The sequence below is a fragment of the Taudactylus pleione genome, unplaced genomic scaffold (assembly GCF_031769625.1).
Source record: "Taudactylus pleione unplaced genomic scaffold, aTauple2 ptg000070l, whole genome shotgun sequence".
NCBI classification, from domain to species: domain Eukaryota; kingdom Metazoa; phylum Chordata; class Amphibia; order Anura; family Myobatrachidae; genus Taudactylus; species Taudactylus pleione.
This window is the reverse complement of record NW_028284472.1, coordinates 5,557,633-5,583,008: the sequence shown is the minus strand read 5'-3', so window position 1 is coordinate 5,583,008 and position 25,376 is coordinate 5,557,633. Positions and strand designations below refer to the sequence as shown.

General features: G+C 45.9%; 1 protein-coding gene across 1 annotated transcript in view; it reads left to right on the top strand.

The window, feature by feature from the left end:
• Positions 1 to 11,113: 11,113 nt before the first annotated feature.
• Positions 11,114 to 25,376, top strand: part of LOC148533731 (cysteine-rich secretory protein 2-like) — a 53,037-nt gene continuing 38,774 nt past the window's right edge. Inside the window, exons 1-4 of the mRNA XM_088467196.1 lie at positions 11,114 to 11,122; positions 11,534 to 11,626; positions 18,550 to 18,640; positions 23,165 to 23,319. Coding sequence (XP_088323322.1) covers positions 11,114 to 11,122; positions 11,534 to 11,626; positions 18,550 to 18,640; positions 23,165 to 23,319 — 348 coding nt within the window. The remainder of the gene's footprint in view (positions 11,123 to 11,533; positions 11,627 to 18,549; positions 18,641 to 23,164; positions 23,320 to 25,376) is intronic.

Genomic DNA, 25,376 nt, shown 5'->3' with positions numbered 1-25,376 from the left:
AAGCAGGAAGCACTACCGAAGAGATGAAAGAACATCTCATCGGCCGGAGAGTGGGAGCGTTAACTCCCCCCTCCGGTGCTACCCGTTAGAGACAGCAGCGCATCAGCCTAGTGCTGATGCCCTAAGTCTCTGTCCCGGTCGGCTCCACTGAGCATGCGCGGGATCTCGCCAGTATCGCGAGATCCCCGCGTGCAGCCCTGGATCTGGCAGCAGCCCCAGCAGGGACACCGCTGTCCCTGCTGTGGAGATAGGCTGGCACCAGGCTGTAGCTGTCCATAACGACAGCTACAGCCGGCCGAACGGTCATGCGGAATGACCGTTCGTACACGGCCCTGCCGCTCGGTGCTGCTATCTTGTAGATAGCAGCTACGATAATGACAGGGGCGCATAGCGCCCCTGTCATTTACCGCCCAGACCCCCGATCATACATTGGGGAGAAGCGGCAGATGTACGAAGCCCAGAAGCGGTATCAGCGCACGTTACGTGCGCTGATACCGCTTCTGGGCTTCGTACATCTACCCCATTGTCCCACACCAGCAGTATACACTGTATTGCCCCCACAGATGTTATATACACAATATTACCCCTATACCAACAGTATATACAGCATTGCCCCCACAGAAGTAATATACAAAATATTACTCCCATAATACTGGTATTGGGGTAATATTATTGTGTATATTACATCTGTAGGGGGAAATGCTGTGTATACTGCTGTTATGGGGCAAACATTGTGTATATTATATATGTGTTGGCAATGCTGTATTTACAGCATTGCCCACACAGATACAATGTACACAATATTACCACTGCAGAATATACAGCATTGCCCCTACAGGTATAATACGTATAATATTGTCCCCGGCATATATAATATGCCCCTACAGGCATGATACATATAATATTGTCCCCGGCATATATAATATGCCCCTACAGGCATGATACATATAATATTGTCCCCGGCAATATTGCTCATGCTGTCTGTGCCTCAGCCAGTCAGTCTGCATGCCCCAGTTATTATCAGCAGCTCACCTCAGGCTGATTCTTCATGCAGCTGCTGGTCAGCCCTCATGCAGCTGCCTGTGTATATGTGCTGCTTCCGATAGCGGTGGTAGCAGGGCAGCACCGTGGAGGCGCTGTGTCACTATTAGTATGCCGCGCTGAGCCGCGCAGGAAGGGCTCGAGAAGCCCGTCATTTCATTGCCATGTGTAACAGCTGCCATACTGATTCCGATGTGTGACCCACCGGTAATGCGTCTGGGTGGAGGGGGGTCGCGGTTCAAGGGGGCGGGGTCTCAGACGGCCACTGGCAGTCTGCTGTACCAGAAAAATTAAATCCTGTCTACCTCAGCCGATTAGTCAGACAGGCTGTGGGCCTATTTTGATTGGGGGCCTGGAGCTGAAGCTCCATCCGCCCCATTGGTAATCCGGCCCTGCACACAGGCAACATTCGGCAACACTAAGCGGACGCACCTGCCGGACACCCAGCAAAGCCAAAACGTACAGTATCCACCGGCAACTGACAATCATAAAAATAAAGTGAATGCAAGAATATGGATGCATCCATGTATCAGAGTCACCGCCCCGATCCACCCACATCACATAGCCCTGCAAATACATATATGCAACAATACTTATAGACATACAAACATCAATACCAAAGAACTGTATCATCTATCTAATTAAACACATTACTAAACAACACCATTATATAAAACAAATTACACAGAATATATTCCAAAAACACCTTGAATCCTAAAGAGCATTCCAATTGATTTTATAGTTTAAGACACCTGGATATATCGTGCCCAGTCTCAGGAACCACCTCACGGATGCATCCATATTCTTGCATTCACTTAATTTTTATAGTGTTGCCGGATGTTGCCTGTGTGGAACGCAAGCACTCCGGTATCCGTGGTAACATGATGCAGGAAGTGAGGCAGTGAGGCACGGGTCACTGCCGCTGGAAGGTGTATTGAGTTTGGTGATTACTGCAGCTGGAGGGAGGTGATGTCCGTGATCTGGGTATGTGTATATATGTTCGTGTTTGTGTCATTTCATGCTTGTTTGGTCCTGACGAGGGGGCGGCAGCTCTGAAACTGTTGATCGTCTCAAATACAAGAGTACATTTCTACATTTATATGGTGTCCTAGTGCCGTTCACTTGCTGGAGCTATTCATTTGTTGGATTCTGGCACAGGATCACGCTGTATGGTATGCATTGAGTGCCGGCAGAACTGTGGATATATATATATATTAGGGGTGTGCACCGGCCACTTTTCGTGTTTTGGTTTTGGATCTGGATCTTTCTTCGTGTTTTGGATCTGGATTGGTTTTGCCAAAACCACCCTTCCGTGTTTTGGGTTCTGGGTTTTGTGTTTTGGATCTGGATTTTTTCTTAAAAAATAAAAAAAAACGCTAAAATCACATAAAATGGGCCTTTTTTTGTTCCTACGCTATTAATAACCCCAATAACATTAATTTCCACTCATTTCCACTCTATTCTGAACACCTCACACCTCACAATATTGTTTTTAGGCCAAAAGGTTGCACCGAGGTAGCTGGATGACTATGCTAAGCGACACAAGTGGGCGGCACAAACACGTGGCCCATCTAGGAGTGGTAGACAGGAAGCCAATCAGCGTTATGGTGCCCATTTGCATGTAGCACGAACCCGGGAGATCCGTGCTACATGCATCTGTGTGATTGGCACAGAGCAATGACAGGTCCGTGAGACCTGTCTGTGCTGCTGTGGTAAAAAAAAAAAAAAAAACCTGTGTAAAAAAAGAAAAAAATGGCGTGCACCCCCCCCAAAAAAGAGCAACCAGCCCCGGGCATTAGTAACCCAGTGCTGGGTGTGCTTAAATACAGGGGACAAACGACGTAGGGGTCCCCTGTACTTAAGCACAAACAGCACCGGGCTAGTCAGAACCAGCGCTGGTTGCCAAAATACAGGGGACAAACGACGTAGGGGTCCCCCGTATTCTGCGCAACCAGCTCTGGGCTCTGATCCGGTCCTGGTTCTGGAAATACAGGGGACAAAAAATTAGTAGGGTTCCCCTGTATGTTCCAGAACCAGAACTGGACTTTTTCTAGCGGGGGGCTGATGCCACAGCCAGGGGAGCCCTTTCACCGGGCCCCCCAGCCGCAGCATCAGCCCTGACCACTAGTCGGCCCAGGCCGGGGATCCCTGGAGAGCTGGGGACCCCCCAATAAAGGGGTCACCCTCTCCAGGGCACCCCAGGCCCAGGCTAATAGCCCGGGGCTATCCCCGCCACCCCTGCTGGCGGTGGGTGGCGGGTTGATTGTGTGGTGTGGTGTAAATAAAGAATATCAAACATTGTCTTTACAAGTAGAACTGCAAGTACCAGCAAGCCTGCCCCGCATGCTGGTACTTGGAGAACCACAAGTACCAGCATGCAGGGCATTAAGGGCCCACTAGTACCTGTAGTTCACCTGTAAAAAAATGTTTAAAAAAAACACAGGACACACACACCGTGACAGTATAAGTTTATTAAACATACATACACACACACACACATGTACACATACTCACCTATGTAACCTGTAGCATCGGTCCACTTGTCCGGTAAAGTATCCATAGGGGACCTGTGAAAAAAAAAACATACTCACCATCCACCATCTCCTATGCGAGGTTCTGTCCTCTTCGTTCCAAAGTAGGCATCCCCGGACTTGGCAAAAAAAAAAAACGAAAACGCGATCCACGAACTTAGTATCGTTCTATAGAATGGTACTTCCCGAATGAGAGCTTAGCAGCGGGGTATCACCATGGAAACCCCGCTGCTAAGCGTTCATTGGCTGAGAGAGGTCATCTCCCGTCTCTCAGTCAATGAACGGCTCCCTCCATTGTAGTCAATGGTGGGAACCGCAGGGTAAACTTTAATAACCTTGCGGCTCCCACCATTGACTACAATGGAGGGAGCTGTTCATTGGCTGAGAGAGACGGGAGATGGCCTCTCTCAGCCAATGAACGCTTAGCAGCGGGGTTTCCATAGTGATACCCCGCCGCTAAGCTCTCATTCGGGAAGTACCGTTCTATAGAACGGTACTAAGTTCGTGGATCGCGTTTTCGTTTTTTTTTTTTGCCAAGTGTGGGGATGCCTACTTTGGAACGAAGAGGACAGAACCTCGCATAGGAGATGGTGAGTATGTTTTATTTCACAGGTCCCCTATGGATACTTTACCGGACAAGTGGACCGATGCTACAGGTTACATAGGTGAGTATGTGTACATGTGTGTGTGTGTGTGTGTGTATGTATGTTTAATGAACTTATACTGTCACGGTGTGTGTGTCCTGTGTTTTTTTTAAACAATTTTTTACAGGTGAACTACAGGTACTAGTGGGCCCTTAATGCCCTGCATGCTGGTACTTGTGGTTCTCCAAGTACCAGCATGCGGGGCAGGCTTGCTGGGACTTGCAGTTCTACTTGTAAAGTCAATGTTTGATATTCTTTATTTACACCACACCACACAATCAACCCGCCACCCACCGCCACCAGGGGTGGTGGGGATAGCACCGGGCTATTAGCCTGGGCCTGGGGTGCCCTGGAGAGGGTGACCCCTTTATTGGGGGGGTCCCCAGCTCTCCAGGGATCCCCGGCCTGGGCCGACTAGCGGTCAGGGCTGATGCTGCGGCTGGGGGGCCCGGTGAAAGGGCTCCCCTGGCTGTGGCATCAGCCCCCCGCTAGAAAAAGTCCAGTGCTGGTTCTGGAACATACAGGGGAACCCTACTCATTTTTTTCCCCTGTATTTCCAGAACCAGGACCGGATCAGAGCCCAGAGCTGGTTGCGCAGAATACGGGGGACCCCTACGTCGTTTGTCCCCCGTATTTTGGCAACCAGCTCTGGTTCTGACTAGCCCGGTGCTGGTTGTGCTTAAGTACAGGGGACCCCTACGTCGTTTGTCCCCTGTATTTAAGCACACCCAGCACTGGGTCTCTAATGCCCGGGGCTGGTTGCTCTTTTTTGGGGGGGGTGCACGCCATTTTTTTCTTTTTTTACACAGGTTTTTTTTTTTTTTTTACCAAAGCAGCACAGACGGTTCTCACGGACCCGTCAGTGCTCTGTGTCAATGACACAGATGCAAGTAGCACGGATCTCCTGGTCCGTGCGTGCATCTGTGTCATTGAAATACACAGCAGCACAGACGGGTCTCACTGACCCATCTGTGCTCTGTGTCACTGTCAATCACACAGATGCATGTAGCACGGATCTCACGAGTCCGTGCTACATGCAAATGAGCACCATAATGCTGATTGGCTGAGAGCCATGACAGACGGCTCTGTCAGCCAATCAGCACTTTGCCCATTAAAGGCAAAGGCATTTTTTTTTAAATGGCCGCTCGAGGCAAAACCTCGAGATCCGACAGCAGATCTCGAGGTTTTGCCTCGGGAGAGGGATCCGGGGCAGACAGGGAGATCCAAGCTTGGGCTCGGATCGCCCCGGATCCTCGAAGTTCGGGTGGGTTCGGTTCTCAGGGAACCGAACCCGCTCATCCCTAATATATATATATATATATATATACATATATATATATATATTATATATATATATATATACACATATGTAGAAGGGCACTCTGAGTAAGGTAAAAAAGCCGAGGTGCCTTCCTAGCAAAGTATATACCATACCGAATCTTCCTTAGAAAGAACCAGGCGGCACTCCTCTGGTCTTATATACATGAAATTAGTGCATCTTTAACGAGGCCGACGTTTCAAAGCCGGAGAGGCTTTGTCATCAGGGCGTGCATACAAACACAAAGTGAGTCAGTGCTTACCTTAAATAACTTACATGCTTAAGTGATGAGGATGGCCCTTCGTGTCTGTGTTCACCGGGTGCCGCTCACTGATGACATCATCAACCTGAGCCTTGGCGCAGGGCCTTGTGTGCTGGTAACCATGTATATGGGCGGTAGAACTGCGCTCTCGTTGACCAGGGGGTGGTGTGTTGTGGTTTCGGGGTGCTGCACCTTTGTGTGGGAGTACCTTTCCCACACTGAAAACGTATGGGGGTAGTGGGGGTAAGGTGCTCTCTTCCTGCTAGTAGTGGTGATGGTGATGACTTGTGTGTGTTTGTGAGTGGTGTTAATTAGAATGTTTCTTCTGGTGGTGGTGGTGTTTTGGGAGTGAGGAGGGTGTGATTGGGTATGGAGTGTAGTTAGGAGTAATGTGAAAAGGGGAATGGAATAGGATCAAAATGAGGCCAGCGAGACACAGTAATTTGGGGCAAAATCTTTTATTGAGTAGTCACAATGCTGCTCTAATAAGATCCCAGGCAGGTGGGTGGGGTTCAGTGATGGGTGGTGATGAGACTGGGGAGGTAGGTGGACCCTTTGAGGGTGCTCCTTCCCGTGCGGTTCAGTGACCTTGCATGTCACCCCTGCTGGACCTATGGTCGACAGTCTAGGAAGTCTCGGTAGGTAGGTTTTTTGTTATGGTGATGTAGGTCGACGTTGCAGCCGTTGCAGATAGGTTATAAGTTGTAAGGTTTGTTGGTGAGCTGGATCAGCGTGTTGCTGGTGTACTGCAGGTGCACGGCTGTTCAGATTGGTCTGCGGAGGTCAGTGACCGGAGTATGCAGCTGAAGTTGGCTCTTGGTCGTGCCGCTGGTGGTGCGGAGCCAGAGGTGTGGGTGGGTGAGCCGCTGGGAGGCTGGGTTGCAGCGTGTGTGCTGGGACCACCCCTGGACCAGCAGGCAGGTGGGCTGAGAGCTTTCTGCACTGGTGGTCCCTGGTGGGGATGGGGATCTTTAGTGGAGGTCAGCCTGGATCGGTGTTGGGTTTGATGTGAGGGTCTCCAATGTGTTTCGGCATAGGTGCCACCAGGGACCACCAGTGCAGAAAGCTCTCAGCCCACCCGCCTACTGGTCCGCACCGCTCACACCTCCAGTGACCGGCTCCACCCCGGACCAGCCTCTCTCCCCCTCTGCTCCCAGGCGTGCTCAGCAACTCACTCCTGGCCAGGGGTGTCTCCACCGTCGATCCCCATTTCCACGAGGGACCGTCAGTGATAAGAGCATCCCGCACATCCAGCCGCAAGTCCGCCCAGCCAACATCGCCAGTGACCAGCTCCATCCCGGTCACACTTTCCACATCCCCCCTCCTCCCTGGCTTTTTTTTTTAATTAGAATCCCGGGCAGACCACCCCCCAGGGGTGGTTCCAGCACACACGCTGCAACCCAGCCTCCCAGCGGCTCACCCATCCACACCTCTGGCTCCGCACCACCAGCGGCACAACCAAGAGCCAACTTCAGCTGCATACTCCGGTCGCTGACCTCCGCAGACCAATCAGAACAGCCGTGCACCTGCAGTACACCAGCAACACGCTGATCCAGCTCACCAACAAACCTGCAACTTCCAACCTATCTGTAACGGCCGCAACGTCGACCTACATCTCCATAGCAATAAACCTACCGGTAGGTAAGTACTGCCAAGACTCACACCAACACATGGGACGCCACACAGGTGTTCAAACCCACTCTGCATATCCCCCCACCCCCCGAGACTTTCTAGACTGTCGACCATAGGTCCAGCAGGGATGACATGCAAGGTCACTGAACCGCACGGGAAGGAGCACTCTAAAAGGGTCCACCTATCTCCCCAGTCTCATCACCACCCATCACTGAACCCCACCCACCTGCCTGGGATCTTAACAGAGCAGCATTGTGACTACTCAATAAAAGATTTTGCCCCAAATTACTGTGTCTCGCTGGCCTCATTTTGATCCTATTCCATTCCCCTTTTCACATTACTCCTAACTACACTCCATACCCAATCACACCCTCCTCACTCCCAAAACACCACCACCACCAGAAGAAACATTCTAATTAACACCACTCACAAACACACACAAGTCATCACCATCACCACTGGTAACCATGGATGCTGGAGGTCCCGTCTAGGCTTCAGAGGGGGTTAGCAACTCACTGTGGTGCCGCGGCACTCAGACACTAGAATGGACAAATTAAAAGTGTGAAACAATTGTGTGATCACAATAAAAGAACACTGTGTGGCAATATTAAAAACATATAGGGGAATTACAATTAACATATATACACAGATTATTAGGGATATCAAAATACATCAGCACGGCAACCAAAAAGAAAGTGAGTAACCATTGTACTCCTAAATGGCAAGTGTATAAGCACTGAATATAAATTAATACAGATTATTTAGAGATAATATCTATTAACCCTCCATGACCAAATCCTGTACCCTGCTATGATTTATAAGAACGCAGACCATGTTATTTTATCGTTCATACCCTTAGGTTATATTGTGTTCAATATAACAATCCACTTGGACTCGAGTCGAAGTAGTCTGTTAGCACGATCTCCTCCTAGTGTTAATGGAGGTACATGGTCTGTTATCTTGTATCTTAAACTGGATAGCTTGTGATTAGCTGCCTTAAAGTGGCGTGCCACAGGCTGGTCCGACTCTCTTCCCTGTAGTGCCAGCCTGATAGAGGAACGATGCGTTGCCATTCGCTCTTTAAACATTCTCGTGGTTTGTCCCACATAGCTCAAGCCACACAGGCATGTCAAAAGATAGACTACATATTTAGAAGTACATGTTAACACATGATTGATGGTATACTGTTTTCCCGTGTGGGGGTGGCTAAAGCGGGGGCCTGGGTCCAGGTATCCACAAGTAACACAGGAGGCGCATCTATAACATCCTGGCTTTTTATAGGAAATTCCTGTAGGTTGAGTGGTGTGCCGGGTGACATCAGTCTTCATTAGAATATTTTTTAAATTTCTACCACGTTTATAGCTTATTAACGGTACTTTGTCCTGGAAAATCGGTAAATCCTTATCAGTCCGTACTATGGGCCAAAGTGCCTTGGCTGCTTTGGACACCACTGGGCTAGCCAACGTGTACTCCATTACAAAGAGGATCCGCTTATTGGTATCAACTTTAGGTTTGGTGGTTAAGAGTTGATCTCTAGATAGCTGAAGCACTTCTTGCTTTTGTTGAAGTAACACTCGGTTATTATATCCCCTTTGTATGAACTTCTCCATTATATGATCTAATTCTTTATCCACTTCTTCAGGTCTATTGGTAATACTGGCTGCATCATTTGAGATTTTGCAAGGCTCCTTTTTAGAGCCGGCGGGTGGAAACTATTAGCCACCAATAACGTATTGCGATCCGTTGGTTTGAAAAATATTCAAGTATTGATCTTGCCGTCTTTTACCATAACCTTAACATCTAAAAAGTGTATTTCATCTGGACTATATTTGTAGGTCAATTGTATAGGGGAATTCAGCTGGTTGATATTATCTATGGTAGACACCAATAGTTGCTCATCCCCCGTCCAGATGAGAAATAGGTCATCTATAAACCTGGTATACATTAGGATATGTTTACTGATGTTGTGATCTTTAAAGAAGAAATTCTGCTCTTGTTCAAACATATATATGTTTGCGAAGCTCGGAGCTACGTTGGAGCCCATGGCGCAGCCGGTACGTTGCCTATAGAAGTTTCCATCACAATAAAAACAGTTACTGGTCAAAGTTAGTTCTAATAATTTTATAAAGACCCCCTTGTCACAACTATTGAATGATTCTGTAATTAAAAAACGTTCCACTGTCATAAGGCCCTCCTGCTGCGGTATGACCGTGTATCGGCTTTTCACGTCTAAAGTGCAAAGTAGTGCATTTTGAGGTAAAGTAGTCAGGTTATTTAATTTGATTAAGAAAGATGTAGTATCTTTCAAAAATTTTATTTTCTGCATCACGTAAGCTTGAATTAAAAAATCCAGGAATTTGGATATACCATGGAATAGGGACACCCGGGCTGAGATTATTGGCCGCCCTGGGGGTTTCTGTTGGTCTTTGTATATTTTTGGGACTGTATAAATTAATGGTACCCTTAGATGTTCAATTTTTAGAGCTTAAGCAGATTTCATATCCAATTTTTTGTAATTTTCCATAGTATTCAATATATCATGAAATTCCTTTTTATATGTTTCACTAGGATCTCCTCCTAATATTTCATATGTCGTGATGTGTGCCAGTTGTCCTTTTAATTCCTCCTTATAGTCGGCAGTATTCAATACTACTACTCCCCCGCCTTTATCGGCGGGGCGGATAACTATATCCGTGCGTTTAGACAAGTTTTTTAAGGCCCTCTTTTGGAGTAAGATTGTGATAAACTTTTTCTTTTTAGCTTTATTATATTTTTGAACAGAATCACCCATAAGTCTCGAAAATGTCTTGATGGATGAATTGGTTCAGGGGGGATCAAATGTAGATATTGCTCCAATAGACACAGGTAAACATACTCTTTCATCTGCTGCAGTAATTTTATGTTGGAAGAATTCTTTAAGTCTTAAATTGTGAGCAAATCTATAGTTTTCCACCTTCCACTCAAAATCTCTATGTTGATTTGTAGGAATGAATGAAAGTCCTTTGTTAAGGATAGCTATCTCTGGTTCCGTTAAAGAAGTTGAGGACAAGTTGAAAACTAAGTTCTCCTTCTGCTTGTTTTTGTTGTTGATCCTTTTGTTTTGACCCTGCCATCGGGTGGGTTTTTACAGGTGGTAGATCTCCTCTGGCCTGTGTGGCTACCCCTAAAGGGACCTGCCTTGACCTTGAACCCTGGACTTGAAAGTCACTATCACTGTGGGAGAAAGATCCTTCTTTTTGCTGTCGATAATTTCTATTCCGCCATGATTGGCGCTGAAATCTTGAAGGTTGTGAATTGATGCCTTCTTGTCCGCTCAGCCATCTATACACTCGGTTAGTTTCATAATCATTGGCTACTTTTTCCAATTTGGTTTCTTTATATTTGAGCAGATCTTTTTATAATTGTCACACTGGGTTGTCAATTTATTCCAGAATTGTTGATATGATGTATCATCCAGCATAGACTGATGTGATGTTGTGTATGCCTCAGTTTTAGATTTCACCACCTGTAGTTCTTTCCCAGCTTGTTCAGTGACCAGGATCATCAGATTTAGACTGCACCTCTTTAGGATTGCAATCCAGCGTCCGCAGAAATCTGCGTTATTTCTGCCTATTGTTGGACAATTTTTGACCCTGAATCCTCGTGGGATCATCTTTGCTCTGTAGTAATCTGACAGGGTACTTCCATGAAGGAGGTAAGCAATTTCTTTTTTATTTAACTTCAATAGATTGTTGTATACGTCTTCTGCTGTGGTTATATCCAGTGAGGACTGTTCTGTGTCTTTAAATAAAATAGCTGCTGTCTGTGCCTCAGTGAATGAGAGGGTTTCGCCCTTTGGTAGTTCCAAATTAATAAAGGATAAAGGGTCTCCTCCTGCTGACACTGATTCCATATTGCACTGTGTATAAAGTGCATACAAAAATTGCTATTTGCAAAGTGTCCCGTGTAAAGAGTCACGTGCAAAAAAGTGCAAAACAAGTGCTTGAAAAAATCCAGTAAGCAAATCACACTGATGAAGAAAGGGTTTTTAAATGATCCTGGTGCCACATCTCTAAAAAAGGGGTCCACCAACTCCTTTTTATTTATATATATATTTCTCCATCAGGGTGGCACTCCAAAGCCATGCAATAATATCCGCAGTGCCCTCCGTATTAGGACTCAAAAATTGAGCCCAATATGCACGACCAGCGGCACTCAGGTACGTAAATAAATATCAAGTACAGGTAGGTATGCCAACATTTTGGAGCACTATATTGCTCCTTCTTCAGGGTAAAAAGCATATAAAACACACTTACTTTATACCACCACCACACCACGTGCATGTCGCAGAAACCGGCGTCCGGAAGGGAGGCGCCCAATACTGAGGTCATCTCCACGTTCCAGTATCCATGGTGACCACTAATACAATTGATCATGACAGTAAGGATTTAATCCAAATAGCGTGAGGATAGAGTCATAAAATCCTTCCATAAATATATACAGTATACACTAACATCTCATACAAAATCACAAATACAAAACAACGGGTGTCAGTGCTCCCCTAGTTAATGTATGTGTATGTCACAATATATAAAGTCTTGATGTGTTTTTAACTGGGTTTCAATAGTAGACACTCGATAATCCAATACTTTATATTCATACGTCCAACAGATAATTCCTTTTTCTTATCACGCTAGGACACTTCATCCGTAGTAGGTGTAGTACTTCAAAAATAAAAATGAAGCTCCACATAGTATAAGAACAATTACATTTATTGAAACATTGGGCCTGATTCAGACCCACTCGCAAGCGGCTGTCCGCTCGCAAGTGGGTCGATGTTGTGCACTGCGCATGTGCACGACGGCGGGAGCTCCATCGTGCGCATGCGCCAGACGCGACGAGCGAAGGACTTTCCTTCGCTCGTTGTGTCTGATCAAAGGGGGCGTGCTGTCGATGTTGATTGACAGCACGCCCCCTTTGGTGGGCGTGCCGGGGGCGTGCCTCCCTGACGGGGGCGTTCCCAAGGGAACGCCTACCGTCAGAAGCCGGCCCACTGACATCACTAGTGATGTCAGTGGGAGTGATTTTGGCTCTGATAGAGCCAAAATCACTCCGGGCCTTGCGGTTGAAAAACTCAACCGCAGGCTCCGGCTCGCAGTGGCGATGGTCGCGATGGTCAAGACCATCGCGGCCATCAAACTGCACGCTCGTATAGGCTGTGGGTGGTGACCCACAGCTATACGAGCGTCCAGAAGGACGCTCCATAATTATGGAAGGCGGCCCTCATTCAGAGCGTGCACTCTGCTCAGAGCGTACGGCTCTGAATGAGGGCCATAATCCACATAAAATGATAATAAATATGAAACCACTGAATTTATGGGCTTCCTGCATACCATATAGGGCCTTTTGAGAAAGGCACACTTGAAGACATGAAGGGCAGAATGGTGAACCCGGCTATGTCTTCGCCTCCCAAACGTGTGTAGTTTTAATGGTTCATATGAAATCACAGCGATCCCCTCCACCAACGCGTTTCGACCATTTGGTCTTTTTCAAGGTGTATGGCGGTGATCCCAGGTGATGCTTGTACTTTGTGTGTCTGCGCCGATGTATTGATGACGTTAATAATAACATAACACAATAAATTATATAGCAGTCCAATGTTTTAAACTATCCGGCTACTAACTACAGTACCACATTATAAGTCTGCAACAAAGAGCCCAATTACAAATGCAATGTATCTAGAAAACTACACTCCTATAATATGTGGCTAGTGTACTGGTGGCCATTTTAGTAAAGGTGCCCAGTCGGAGTCACTGTAGGGAGTAGACAGCGCAGGAGCGCACTTGACTTCAACACAAATTTAGTTGGTGTGACCGATGGTGGCAGAATCGTTCTGAAATACCGACGGATGAATAGCCGGCAATTCTCATACCAATGCCGAAAACCCGATCAGCTACAATCCCGACTAGGGCTGGTAAGTATCTTAACCCTCCCCTATCCCCCCTAACACTAACCCTCCCTTGGTGGTGCCTAACCCTAATTCTCCCCGGGGGTGCCTATACCTAATCCCCCTCCCGCACCCTAAAATTAACCCTCCCAGGGATGTGCCTAACCCTGACCTCCTCTTGGGGGTGCCTAACCCTAAACCTCCCTCCCCGCAGCATAACCCTAACACTCCCGGGGGGATGCCTACCCCTAACCTCCCCCTGGGGGTGCCTAATCCTAACCCTCCATCCCCGCAGCCTAACCCTAACACTTCCAGAGGGATGCTTAACCCTAAGTCTCCCCGGGGGTGCCTAACCCATGCCCCACACAGCTAACGCTAACCTGTCGCCGCTTACCTTTGTTCAGGATGCCGGCTGTCCAGATTTCAATGTGTGGCTAAAGATAGGCATCAAGATTTCACCACCTATCTTTAGTCCCGGGTCGGGCTTCTATTGTCGGGATTCCGCCCGGAATCCCGACAATAGAAGCAAACTGCATCCAGCCGCCGGTAAGCAAACTGCATCCAATTGGGGCAACTAAAGACTCACTAATTGGTATTTGAATGTTAAGGGGTGTATTTACTAAAGTTAGAGTTTTTAGAAGTGGAGATGTTGCTCATAGCAACAATCAGATTCTACTTAACATTTGTTTAGCACCTTCTAGAATGATAATAGCTACAGTAGAATCACTCTTATACCCCTAAGAATTGGCACCTCAGTCCTTGCACATTCGAACAGATGGATGTGCACCAGGGAAGGACTTTGTACCACTAGATGCAGTCCATGTCTCTGTCCACCCCTGAATAAGCCTCATGTTCTCTGGCTGTTATAAACACCAGGAAACAGGAAGCGGGAAAGATCAATTTGAGATTTTATTTTTCTGCGCCTGATTAAAGCTAGAGATGAGCGGGTTCGGATTTCAGAGATCCGAACCCACCCGAACTTAGGTGATACAAGCCAGATCCGAATCACTAGGGTTGTCCCGCCTGACTCAGATCTCAAAACGAGGCAAAATGTCATCATCCTGCTGTCGGATTCTCACGGGTTTTGGATTGTATAAAAGGTCCCGCGATCGCCACCATTTTCATTCTGGCTGTGGAGAGTGAAGAGGAAGAAGTGGGCTGTGTTGTGCTGTTGGCTGTTGCCAACTGTGTTTAAGGGGCTGGCTACTGTTGTCACTTGTCAGGGACTGGCTGCTGTATAGGGGCTGGCTGGCTGTTGTCACACATGTCATATGGGCTGGCTGGCTGTTGTCCACTCCATACTAGGGCTAGCTTCTGTGCTGGGCTGTGCCTGTGTTACTCTATGTACTATACTAGGAGCTGTGCTGCAGACAGGATAGGGGGGCTTCAGCAGCTCCTGTGTCACAGCAGTCCAAAAGCGGTGCTGCTGTGTTGTCCAAGGGGTGCTCTGTCCATCAAGTATGTTCTTCACCCCGAGTGTGAAAAAAAATAAAGATTTTTTTTTTCTGTGTGTGAGCTGCACAGGGGTTCTGCAATGTGTTTATCAAGGGGCTGCTGCCTTGTTCAGGGGAACTCTCCCCCCAAGTGCCAAAAAGAAAATAAATAAATAAAAAAATCTGTGTGTGTGTGCACGTTAGCCACACTTATCAGCAACGTAGCTATGCAGGGGTTCTCTGGTGCCTCATTCAGGGGTGCTCTTCCCCAGTTTTAAAAATATATAATTTTTTTGTGTGGTTGTGTGCGTTAGCCGCAACTTAGCTGCGCTATAATTACTTGGTGACACTGCTGCAAGACCACAGTGAATTTTGAGGGCAGTCACATGACAGGAGAGCAGGATCTGCATACCAGTCTTGTAGCTGCCGGCAGCAGTCATGATGAAGATGTAAGGCCGTCAACGTCATCTGTGAAGGCCGATGTACCAGGGCTTAAGACAGGCCATGTAAAAAAATCTACTTTTACCCTGCTAAAGAAAAAAAATCTAAAGCTAAGTTAGCTTTAGAGAAACAAAAAATTGACAATATGCAATTCACTGCACGAAGTGACAAGGAAAGGATGAGGCCTTGGCCATTATTTATGACTGGTGGTCATAGTGATGATTTGCGCCCTTCTGTTTGTAGGAGATGTACAAAAAATGAAAATTGTTAAGATGAGTAAGACACCGGAACCAACTGTATTCTCCGAAAAATCACAAATTCCCGAGGAGAGTTCAAGTGTGTCCACGGTTGCCATTTGTGAGATTGACCTTTCTAATACTGTACTTGAAGAGGATCCTCCTTCCACCATTTGTGTGCCCTCTGTAAATGTGGGGATGAGCAGCACAAGTCAACATGCTGATGTAGAAATCGAGGAATCTTCTGTGGAATTGCACCAGGAGGATGAGTAGGATATTTACATAGTTGACGACAACAACAAGGATGATGAGGATGTTGATCATGATGAGGATGTTGATGGCGAGGATGTTTGTGTAAAAACTGTAGCTCAGGCAACAGTTGTTGCCCTTGGTGGGAAAAATCCCATTGTTACCATACCAGGGCAGAGGACCAAAAAATCCACTTCTCATGTGTGGAATTATTTCCACCCAAATCCAGACAACCTTTGCCAAGCCATTTGTAACCACTGCTATGTAACAGTGAGTAAAGGTAAGGACCTTAACAATCTAGGAACCTCCTCCATGTTAGTCCAAGTGTGCCTGCGGTTGCCATGTGTGAGACTGACCTTCCTAATACCGTACTTGAAGAGGTTTAGCGTGAGTTGCGCATGGATGTCCTAAAGGTATAGGCCATATGGTGACAGATGAGTCTGGCAGTGCTGTCATGCTGGGGACTGCAGGGTGCCGCCATCTTGGTTTTGGGCATGCACCTGAATGGGCCAATTATTTTAGAGCATCTGGTGTGAACTCTCAGTAACCAATCATGCACCTTTCTATGGTACCTAAGGGTGTTCAGCACATCCTCTAGTTGCCAGTGCAATGTATAAACAGCATAGCTGTGTGAGAGTTCTCTGTGCTCCTTAGCTCATTTGTTATTGCAGTTCCAGCTGTGACTCATTTCCTTCTCTATCTCCACCTCAGGCTGTTACCGGATACCTGCATCTACCCTGCTATACCCCGATACTTACCTCACTGTTGTGACTTTATCAGCTCTCCGGATTCAGAGCCCACTCCAGTATACAGACTTCTGTTCCTCAGTTACCCCTCCATTGGACTTTCTGCCAAGACATTTGTTTCTGCCTCACATCACGCGGAGTTGTTTATTTACTGCCAGTTAATTGTTTACTACCATTTCATGAATATTAAAAATACAATTAAACCAGCAATCAGTCCAGTGTCACCTAGCTGCTCCCTTCTTTCTGGATCTAAGCGCCTGCAATCTCCACCACCAACACTTGCATCATCATCAACATCCTCATTCGTTATCGGAAGTAGTCCTGCATCCAATTTCATAAGCATGACTGACTCCTCTCCTATGCGTGATTCCTCAGAAGGATCCTTGAGTGCTACACCTGTTGCTGCTGCTGGGGGTGGATCTTCATTCCAAAAAGGGACCAAGAAGGCTACTACTAGTAGTAATTTAAAAAAACTATTTACTACTAAACAGTCCTTTGATAGAGGAAGTAAGTATAACAGCTGTCACCCAGTTCCATAGCGGATCACTGACGCCATGACGGCTGTGCTAGTATTAAATGGTGAAATAACAAAAAATGAGGATGCTAGTGTGGAGGAAGAGCAAAAAGAGGATGAGGGGGAAATTTGTGTCCTATCTGATGCTAATGAGGATGTTGATGATGAGGATGTTTTTTGCATAAATCAGCCACCAGTGGCAACAGTTCTTGCTCATGATAAAAAGAAAGCCAGAAAAGCCACGTCCTGGGTGTGGAATTATTTTAATATAAATTCTGAAAACAGTTGTGAAGGTATATGTTCCATTTGTAAAGCCAAAGTTAGCAGAGGAAGGGACAATAACCATCTAGGCACCTCCTCCCTCTTATGTAATTTGCAGCGAGTTCATGCAATTTGTTTAACAAAATTATAATAATGTGTAAAGTAATAACAAGCAGTCCAGTATCAGCTACCAGTAGTTTGGACCATAACATGTAATCTCCACCACCAACACCCTCATCATCAACCTCCTCCTTAATAACTGAAGGTAGTCCTTCCAAAAAATGTTTTGTGGGGGCCCAAACAAACCAAGGAGTTCAGCCACGAAAGTGTCAGTCCTAGTGGCTAAAGTGCTTGGTTTGTTAAACTGTGCATGTCCTTTTTAATATCCCACATAAGTGGGTGGGAGGGACAATTCCATCTTGCACCTCTTTCCTTTACATTTGGCACAATTTGGGGCATTGCTGAATAACATTATTTTAGTTGATTAAACTGCCATCCTGTCTGCCACTGCTGTGTGGCAATGTTTCATAGATGTCCTATATTTTTTTAAACTGCCGTGCGTTTGTGCTGCTGCTCTGTTGCTTACTTTAGCCAGCCAGATCGCTGCAGCCTTTGGCCTATATTGGTGAAAAATATTGAAATCTACAGTATATTGTGGGCTGTGAGGTGGTTAAAAATGCATGGGAATGTATGAAAATTATTGTTATTAAGGTTAATAATACTGTAGAAACAAAAATAGGCCCAAATTATGTGGTTTTGGCTGTTTATATTATTTTTTGGAAAAAAATACAGACCCAAAACCGAAAACAAAACCTAAAAACAAAACACCAAGGAAAAAGATCCAAAATCAGATTCAGATCCAAAACCAAAACACGGTGGTCAGTGCATTTTTTAAGTAATGAGTATAGTTAGGTTTTAAATCACATGAATTAAAGAGCAGAGAACTAAATGTACAAGGACCTAATACTAATTTTTAATTAGTGATAGTAATATTTTGCATTGCACATTACTCCCTTCCACATATTAAGATAGTGATAGATACTGTACTTTATATGTAAGTGGCAAATACATTGATATTTTAAGTTGCTAGCCATCAATCATCAATGTAATAAATAGTTGTATAGCATTATATAGTGAAATTAGTCCATTTGCAACAGTTTCTTCTACTTTATATTTTAATATTATAAAGAATGTAACATATATTAATAATGTTTTGTACATAATACCATGGCAGTATTATTAACACTTCTATAATGACATCATTATTTATTAATTTCTCATTATAATTATTATTATTTTATTTTTTTTAAACAAGGTCTGGAGTAATGAAGCGGCAATAAATGCGCAGAATGTTGCAGATTCCTGCCACGGATTTCACAGTCATCCATCGAAAAGAGTCATAAAACGTGAGTATGAAATTAGGCTTTGCACACAGAGACCTCTTCATCCCTTACAGTCAGCATCTCTGTATGGAGTTTGTATGTTTACCACAGGGCATGCTGGTTCTAGTAGTGCTAGTTGGAGTTCCCAGGGGTGACTCCCAGGTAAGCTGGCTCTCAATTTGGATGTATTTATGTATGTGCCTTTATCATGAGGCCTACATTTGACAAAATATATATGCGCCTTTATTATGAGTCCTTATAATTGGTATATATTACATTTGGGGTGAGCGTTTGGTCGTAGGGCCCCCGAGGCTACTCTGGCTGAGCCTCCTCAGGGCATCACCACTTAATACACATAGTTACTTTTCACATCACCTTTTATGTTTGTTTTTTATTCATGTAATTTTTTCACATATATTTTAACCCCTTTTTCAACACTTATTTACTACTCGCACACATCTATACTTTACACTGCACTGTCACTCTTTTTCCATTTTTCGTGTGATGCCCTGGGGGGGTCCTGGGCTGGACATTTTTGGGGGTGCTCTGCGCCCCGGACATGAACCCCTTAGTGTTAGGGACTGCTAGTGACAGAGAAGCCGTGACATGGCCCAGCAGCTTCCCATGTATTTGCAAATGCATGCAACTAATATCTATGAATTTCTATTACCATATAGTCTTCATATATTGTTGCAAATATAATTCAGTGTGCTGAGGAACATTAAGGGGTTTAACCCCCCCCCCTTTTCTACATGAAACACCCCTGGTCTCAGCATAAAGTGATTGACTGGAAGTGGCTGTTTGAGGCAGGGGTCGGGGGGGTTGGTCAGTGAAACGCAGGCATGCCAGGGTGTTTGAACGGCGTTACAGGGGCATGCATAAATGAGCCATTGCGATGGCATACACAGCCTGAGCTCTCACTGCATGCAGGAAGTTTAGCAGTTTGTTAGTGAGATCAGGTCAACCACAACTGTGCGTATGGGTCCCATGGTTCTCCCGTTTTTGCTATCTTGCTCACTATTGTGGCTGTGAGAAAAGGTAAGGGGGCGGCTTATAGTGGTGCTGGGTGTCTGCATCTTGTGATGCAGCATCAGTGCGATCGCATTCATTTTAGGGATGTGCACCGACCCCCATGTATTGGTGTTGGATCTGTATATCCTTCAAGGTTTTGGATCTGGATTTGGTTTTGCAAACCACCCTCAACTGTTTTGGTTTTGGTTTGGGTTCTGGATTTTTTTAAATAATTTTTTTTAAAAAAACAGCTGAAATCATGTAATTTATGCAGTCCAAAACCCAAAATTCAGATTTAAAATCAGAATTCCGCAAAAAGATCAGAACCGCGACCCGGATTTACCCAGATCTCCTCAGGAGATTAGAACCGCGACTCAGATTTACCTGGATTTACAAAATTCGGGTGGATTCAAATTTCTGGAGAACCGAACCGTACATCTCTAATTAATTTGCATAATTTTGTAGAAGCTAAGTGTGTGCGTGTGCAATCTTGCCATCCGTGCTGATTTAGGCCCACAGTTGTTTGCTTGTGCTCTAGAAGATGTTGGAATTACATAAACCAGAGGTTCCCAAACTTGGCCCTCAAGGAACGCTAACGGTACAGGTGTTACGTATATTCAGGGTTGAGAACAGATGATTAAATCAAAAGACTGAGGTACTAATTAAGTCACCTGTGCCCAAGCATGGTTAGCCTTATAAACTGGACCCATTGGGGTGACTTCAGAGCTGAGTTTGGGAACCTCTGACATTAACATTTTACTAATGATGGCAATTTGTCAACATGGGACATATTTGCAAGAGAAAAGAAGGGAAATCGTGTTTTTCTTATAACATTGTACTCAAGTGCTCATCACAGAAAGGGAACGATGCAAAGTTGAAGGCAAGTCACAATTTGAGTTGGGATGTAGACAGGACCCCGACCATCAGAATGCCGACAGTGGTATCCCGATGGTCACAATCCTGACAGATCCCGACAATTCGTATTAGGGTTAGGCACGGAGGGTGGAGGGTTAGGGTGAGGGAAGCGAAGGGTTAGGGTTAGGCTGTGGGAGGGAAAGGTTAGAGTTAGGCTGCGGGACAGGAGGGTAAGGCTGTGGGAGGGGAAGGTTAGAGTTAGGCTGTAGAGCAGGAGGGTTAAGGGTTCGACTACAGGATGGGAGGGTTATGGTTAGGCTGCGGGAGGGGAGGGATTAGGCTGTGGGAGGGTTAGGGTTAGGCTGTGGAGGGTTAGGCTTAGGCTGCCGGAGGGGAGAGTTAGACTGCGGGAGGGGAGGGTTAGGCTGTGGGAGGGGAGGGTTAGGATTAGGCTGTGGGAGGAGAGGGATAGGCTGCCTGAGGGGAGGGTTAGGATTAGGCTGTGGAAGGGGAGGGTTAGGCTGCAGTTAGACTGTGGGAGGGGAGGGTTAGCGTTAGGCTGCAGGAGGGGAGGGTAAGGATTAGGCTGTGGGAGGGGAGGGTTAGGCTGCAGGAAGGGAGGGTTAGGGTTAGGCTGCAGGAGGGGAAGGTTAGGGTTAGGCTGCAGGAGGGGAAGGTTAGGGTTAGGCTGCAGGAGGGGAAGGTTAGGGTTAGGCTGTGGGAGGGGAGGGTTAGGGTTAGGTTGCAGGAGGGGAGGGTTAGGGTTAGGCTGCAGGAGGGGAGGGTTAGGGTTAGGCTGCAGGAGGGGAGGGTTAGGGTTAGGCTGTGGGAGGGGAGGGTTAGGGTTAGGTTGCAGGAGGGGAGGGTTAGGGTTAGGCTGCAGGAGGGGAGGGTTAGGGTTAGGCTGCAGGAGGGGAGGGTTAGGGTTCGGCTGCAGGAGGGGAGGGTTAGGGTTCGGCTGCAGGAGGGGAGGGTTAGGCTGCGTGAGGGGAAGGTTAGGGTTAGGTTTCAGGAGGGGAAGGTTAGGGTTAGGGTGCAGGATGGCAGGGTTAGTGTTAGGCTGAGGGAGAGGTGGTTATAGGGTTAGGCTACTGGAGGGGTGGGTTAGAGAAAGGGCTAGGGTAAGGGTTAAAATACTTACCAAAATCCTCATGATTTTAGCCATCAGGATACCATACCCAACCCTCTGACTTGGCCACTGCTGGCTGCTGTTATGCATTGTTTGTATATACTTGTGTTCATGCTTTTACTCTCAATTTAGTAAAGTCTTGTGCCATGTGCATCACGTAGCTCCTGGTCTCTGTGTCAGCATTGTATGCAAGTTTCTACTGTATGTGCACATACAGTACAACTGGCGTCATGAATTCTAAAGGGTATAAGAGTTAGACAGTAATTAGATAGTCAATGTCTAGATAGACACCAGGGGCCAAATGTAATAGGGTGAGAGTAGAAAATGTGAGATAAAACTGTTACATTTTTAAACTTAGCCAATGTAATAAAGTTACAGAACATGGAAACTCAGCCAATGTAATACAGTCACAGAACATGGAAACTCAGCCAATGTAATAGAGTCACAGAACATGGAAACTCAACCAATGTAATAAAGTCACAGAACATGGAAACTCGCATGTTTTCAGTCTGAAAAATCTCTCAAGATTTAAACTCTAATCCAGGTGTTTCCTGTTTTGAAAATACAACTCGATCAATGTATCAGTGTGAGAAGTTTTACTGCTAAACTCTAACATTTTCTAAACTCTCACCCTATTACATTTGGCCCCAGATGTTAGACAGTCAATAGTTAGAGAGGGACAAAAGGTCGGCAGGGACAAAAGTAAGACACACTAAAGTTCGACATGTAAGAAGGTCGGCAGGTACAAATGGTCGGCAGGGTCAAAAGTTCGACATGAAAATAGTCGACACATTTTTGTTTTTTAGCCCTAATCAGTCGCAGATCATTCAATTGTTGCACTGAGTGAGTCTATAGTCCCACAGAATGGCCAAAGGGAACTGAGACACTGGAGCCATATTCTTTGAGTATGGGCTCACAGTCGCAGGATGAGACAAGCCATCGTTCCTTGCCGCCAATCCCCGTTACTTATCCTGAATGCTCTCTTGCTCTCAATCACAATGTAAATAAACACTTGCTGCAAGTGAATATGGTAATGTAACTTTCCGCTTGCGCAGTGTGACTCTGTGTCTCGGACGCATGGGCAGGTGGCCGATAATTGGCCGATAATCGCTCAACTGGGAAAAGCATCGGCATAGCGTACATCTCAGAATCAGGCCTTATATTTCCTACCACGTTTACATTGAAATATATACACTAAGGATCTTTTTTTGTCAGAAGCCAATTAACCTCTCTTTATGTGTTTGGATTATGGTGAGGAAACCCATGAAATGCCAAGAGAACATGCCACCTCCACAAAGAGAGATTCCGCTGCCCTGAGCATGGCTAGTAAAAGGTGCCAGTCCCATATTATACTGAGGCTTTTCTTGTGTACTGTATTGTTCTGTAATTTAAAAACTCCAGAAACATAAATGTTAAAGTAAATATATAGTAGGTAAAGTCCATGCAGACAAGTTAGCAAAATTTGTGAATTTTTTGTTTAAGAAAATAAATATGTTTAATCTTCCAAATGGTAACGTGGGTTATAACCACTATGAAATATTTACTTTTGACAGACCCTCATTTTCTTAACTGTGGAGAAAACATCTATATGTCGAGTGTTGAGGATGACTGGGACATCGTGATCAGAGACTGGCATGATGAACATTTCAGTTTTACTTATGGAAAAGGAGCTACAGAACATGGTGCAATTGTTGGACACTACACCCAGGTAAATTACCATTCTCAGCTAATATGTGTTTGAACAGTATTCCGCTGGGCATTATAATAGGTTTAGGTGTCTCGCATTTGGCCCATGGTTCCTGGAACGTGAACCTGGAATATCGCTAGGCTGAAGCTATAACAGTGCAGAAGGGGCAGTTCTTTTCTATAGTTACAGGGGTCAGCGGAGAATATGTTGAGCCCTGATTGGAGGAGTTCATGACATGCTAATTGGAAGAGCCCCTGGTTGTAGAAGCTCATCACATGCTTCTCTGCCCCGTGGAACCTTGTAGGTGGGCTCCCTTTAGCATTGCCACTCTATGCAAGTAGAATTATTGTCTCCTCTATCTCAACAGCTTCAGTTCCTTTCTGACAGGGGGGCAGGCTGGAAGACACATGGCACCCCATTGACCCATGAGCCTTTGTGCATGGAAAAACATGACAAACATCACAGAACACTGGCATGTGGCATGCTCTCATTCACATCTGCACAGCTCCTGTCTATATCAGCCACCAGCTCTGCACAGAATCTGTATTTCTCCGTATTCTGTATGTTTCTACCTGTCTGTCTGTCTGTCTGCCTACATTCCCTACCCTGGTTTTGCCTATCTATCTCCTCGCTGCCCAACTTCTGCCACTCACACTGTACAGTTTATGTCAATCTCTCCCCTTTCTCTGCCAGTCTCTGTTTCTGCAGAGCTTCTGCCAGTGGGTCTGTCACAATTGACTGCATGCTTCTCTACTGCTCCTCCACTGGGTTCCAGAGCACTTTCACACACCTGCTTCATTAATTGTCCCACTATCTGTATTCTGCCCCACATGTGTATGTCTGTATCACAGTTCACAGGGAAATTCCCCTGTGTGTGTGCATCTGCTGCAAACCACACAAGTATTACTGAAAATATGTGAGCAGTAATATTTATTGACACACACAGGGTTAAGTGCAAAAATTAAACAGGTATAATGCAGGCTAATATACAGGAACAAAAGGCAAAACTCAAATATTGCAGGTAACTCACAGCAGAGTAAAGGCCCCAAACCGGTGATATTAAGCACAAGAAAGTCCAAATGCAGGAAGATCAAACAGAAGGAGATACACACAAGGGTCCTGACTTATGGAACTGACCAGAAATGGATATGTGCAGTAGTGCAAAATCCAGAAACTAAGATATTGCAGGTGGATGCGTCAAGAAATGGTCTTGAAGAAATAGCAGGTGACCGGGATCATCAGCTGCAGACAGGAGCCAGGATGCTGATCCTGGAGTCACAGGGGTTCTTAGATGTGCAATCTGACATGATGATCTGGCCAGGGAAGCACAGTGGAGCAGGCTTAAATCAACGAGTCACAGGTGCAGTCCACAGCTGCTAAAACAGACAATTAGCTCAGGCTACAGAAACATAGACAGGCCATGGGACTAGGTTGGGTGGCATGTGCCAGAAGGCACTACAGAAGAGAGCAGTGCCACTGATAGGAGAGTTGTACTGCAACGGATTGTAACAATCTCTATCTGTCCATGCACTGTCTCTGTCTCCCCCTTTGTCCCTCTTTCTATCCGATGTTTACCTATCTTCTTCCATGGGTGTCTCTGCCATGGTCCTTTGCTTGTGTCTGTCCCTATCTTCCCCCTTTGTGCTCTCTTGTTATGTGCACCTTTGTATCTTTTTGTGTGTCCATGTTACTGCAAAAAGTGCTGTCCCAGCGAAGGGTTCGGGTCTGGAGTGCATACGGTGCATGCACAGGCCGACTTGTCAGTGGGTGCTGACAGGGAGGGATCCTGAGGATCTCTCGCCGGTAAAATATGCATTGCAGTGCTTGCTGGGGCTGAGCTTGGTTTATTTGACAGTTTACGGGGACTGCTTTTGATATCAGAATTGGAAGGACCTTGGCAAATATATGCTGCAGTCCCTCCTTGTTATATTCAAGAGATACAAAGGCTTTGTGGGGATCTCCCAAAAATGGCTATTTTCAGGGTTTTTCTCACAAATTATCTTTTGGTAAATATGCCCCTGAGAGTAGAATAAGCAGTCCTTTCAGAATCAAAATGTACAGTATCACACACGCTTATC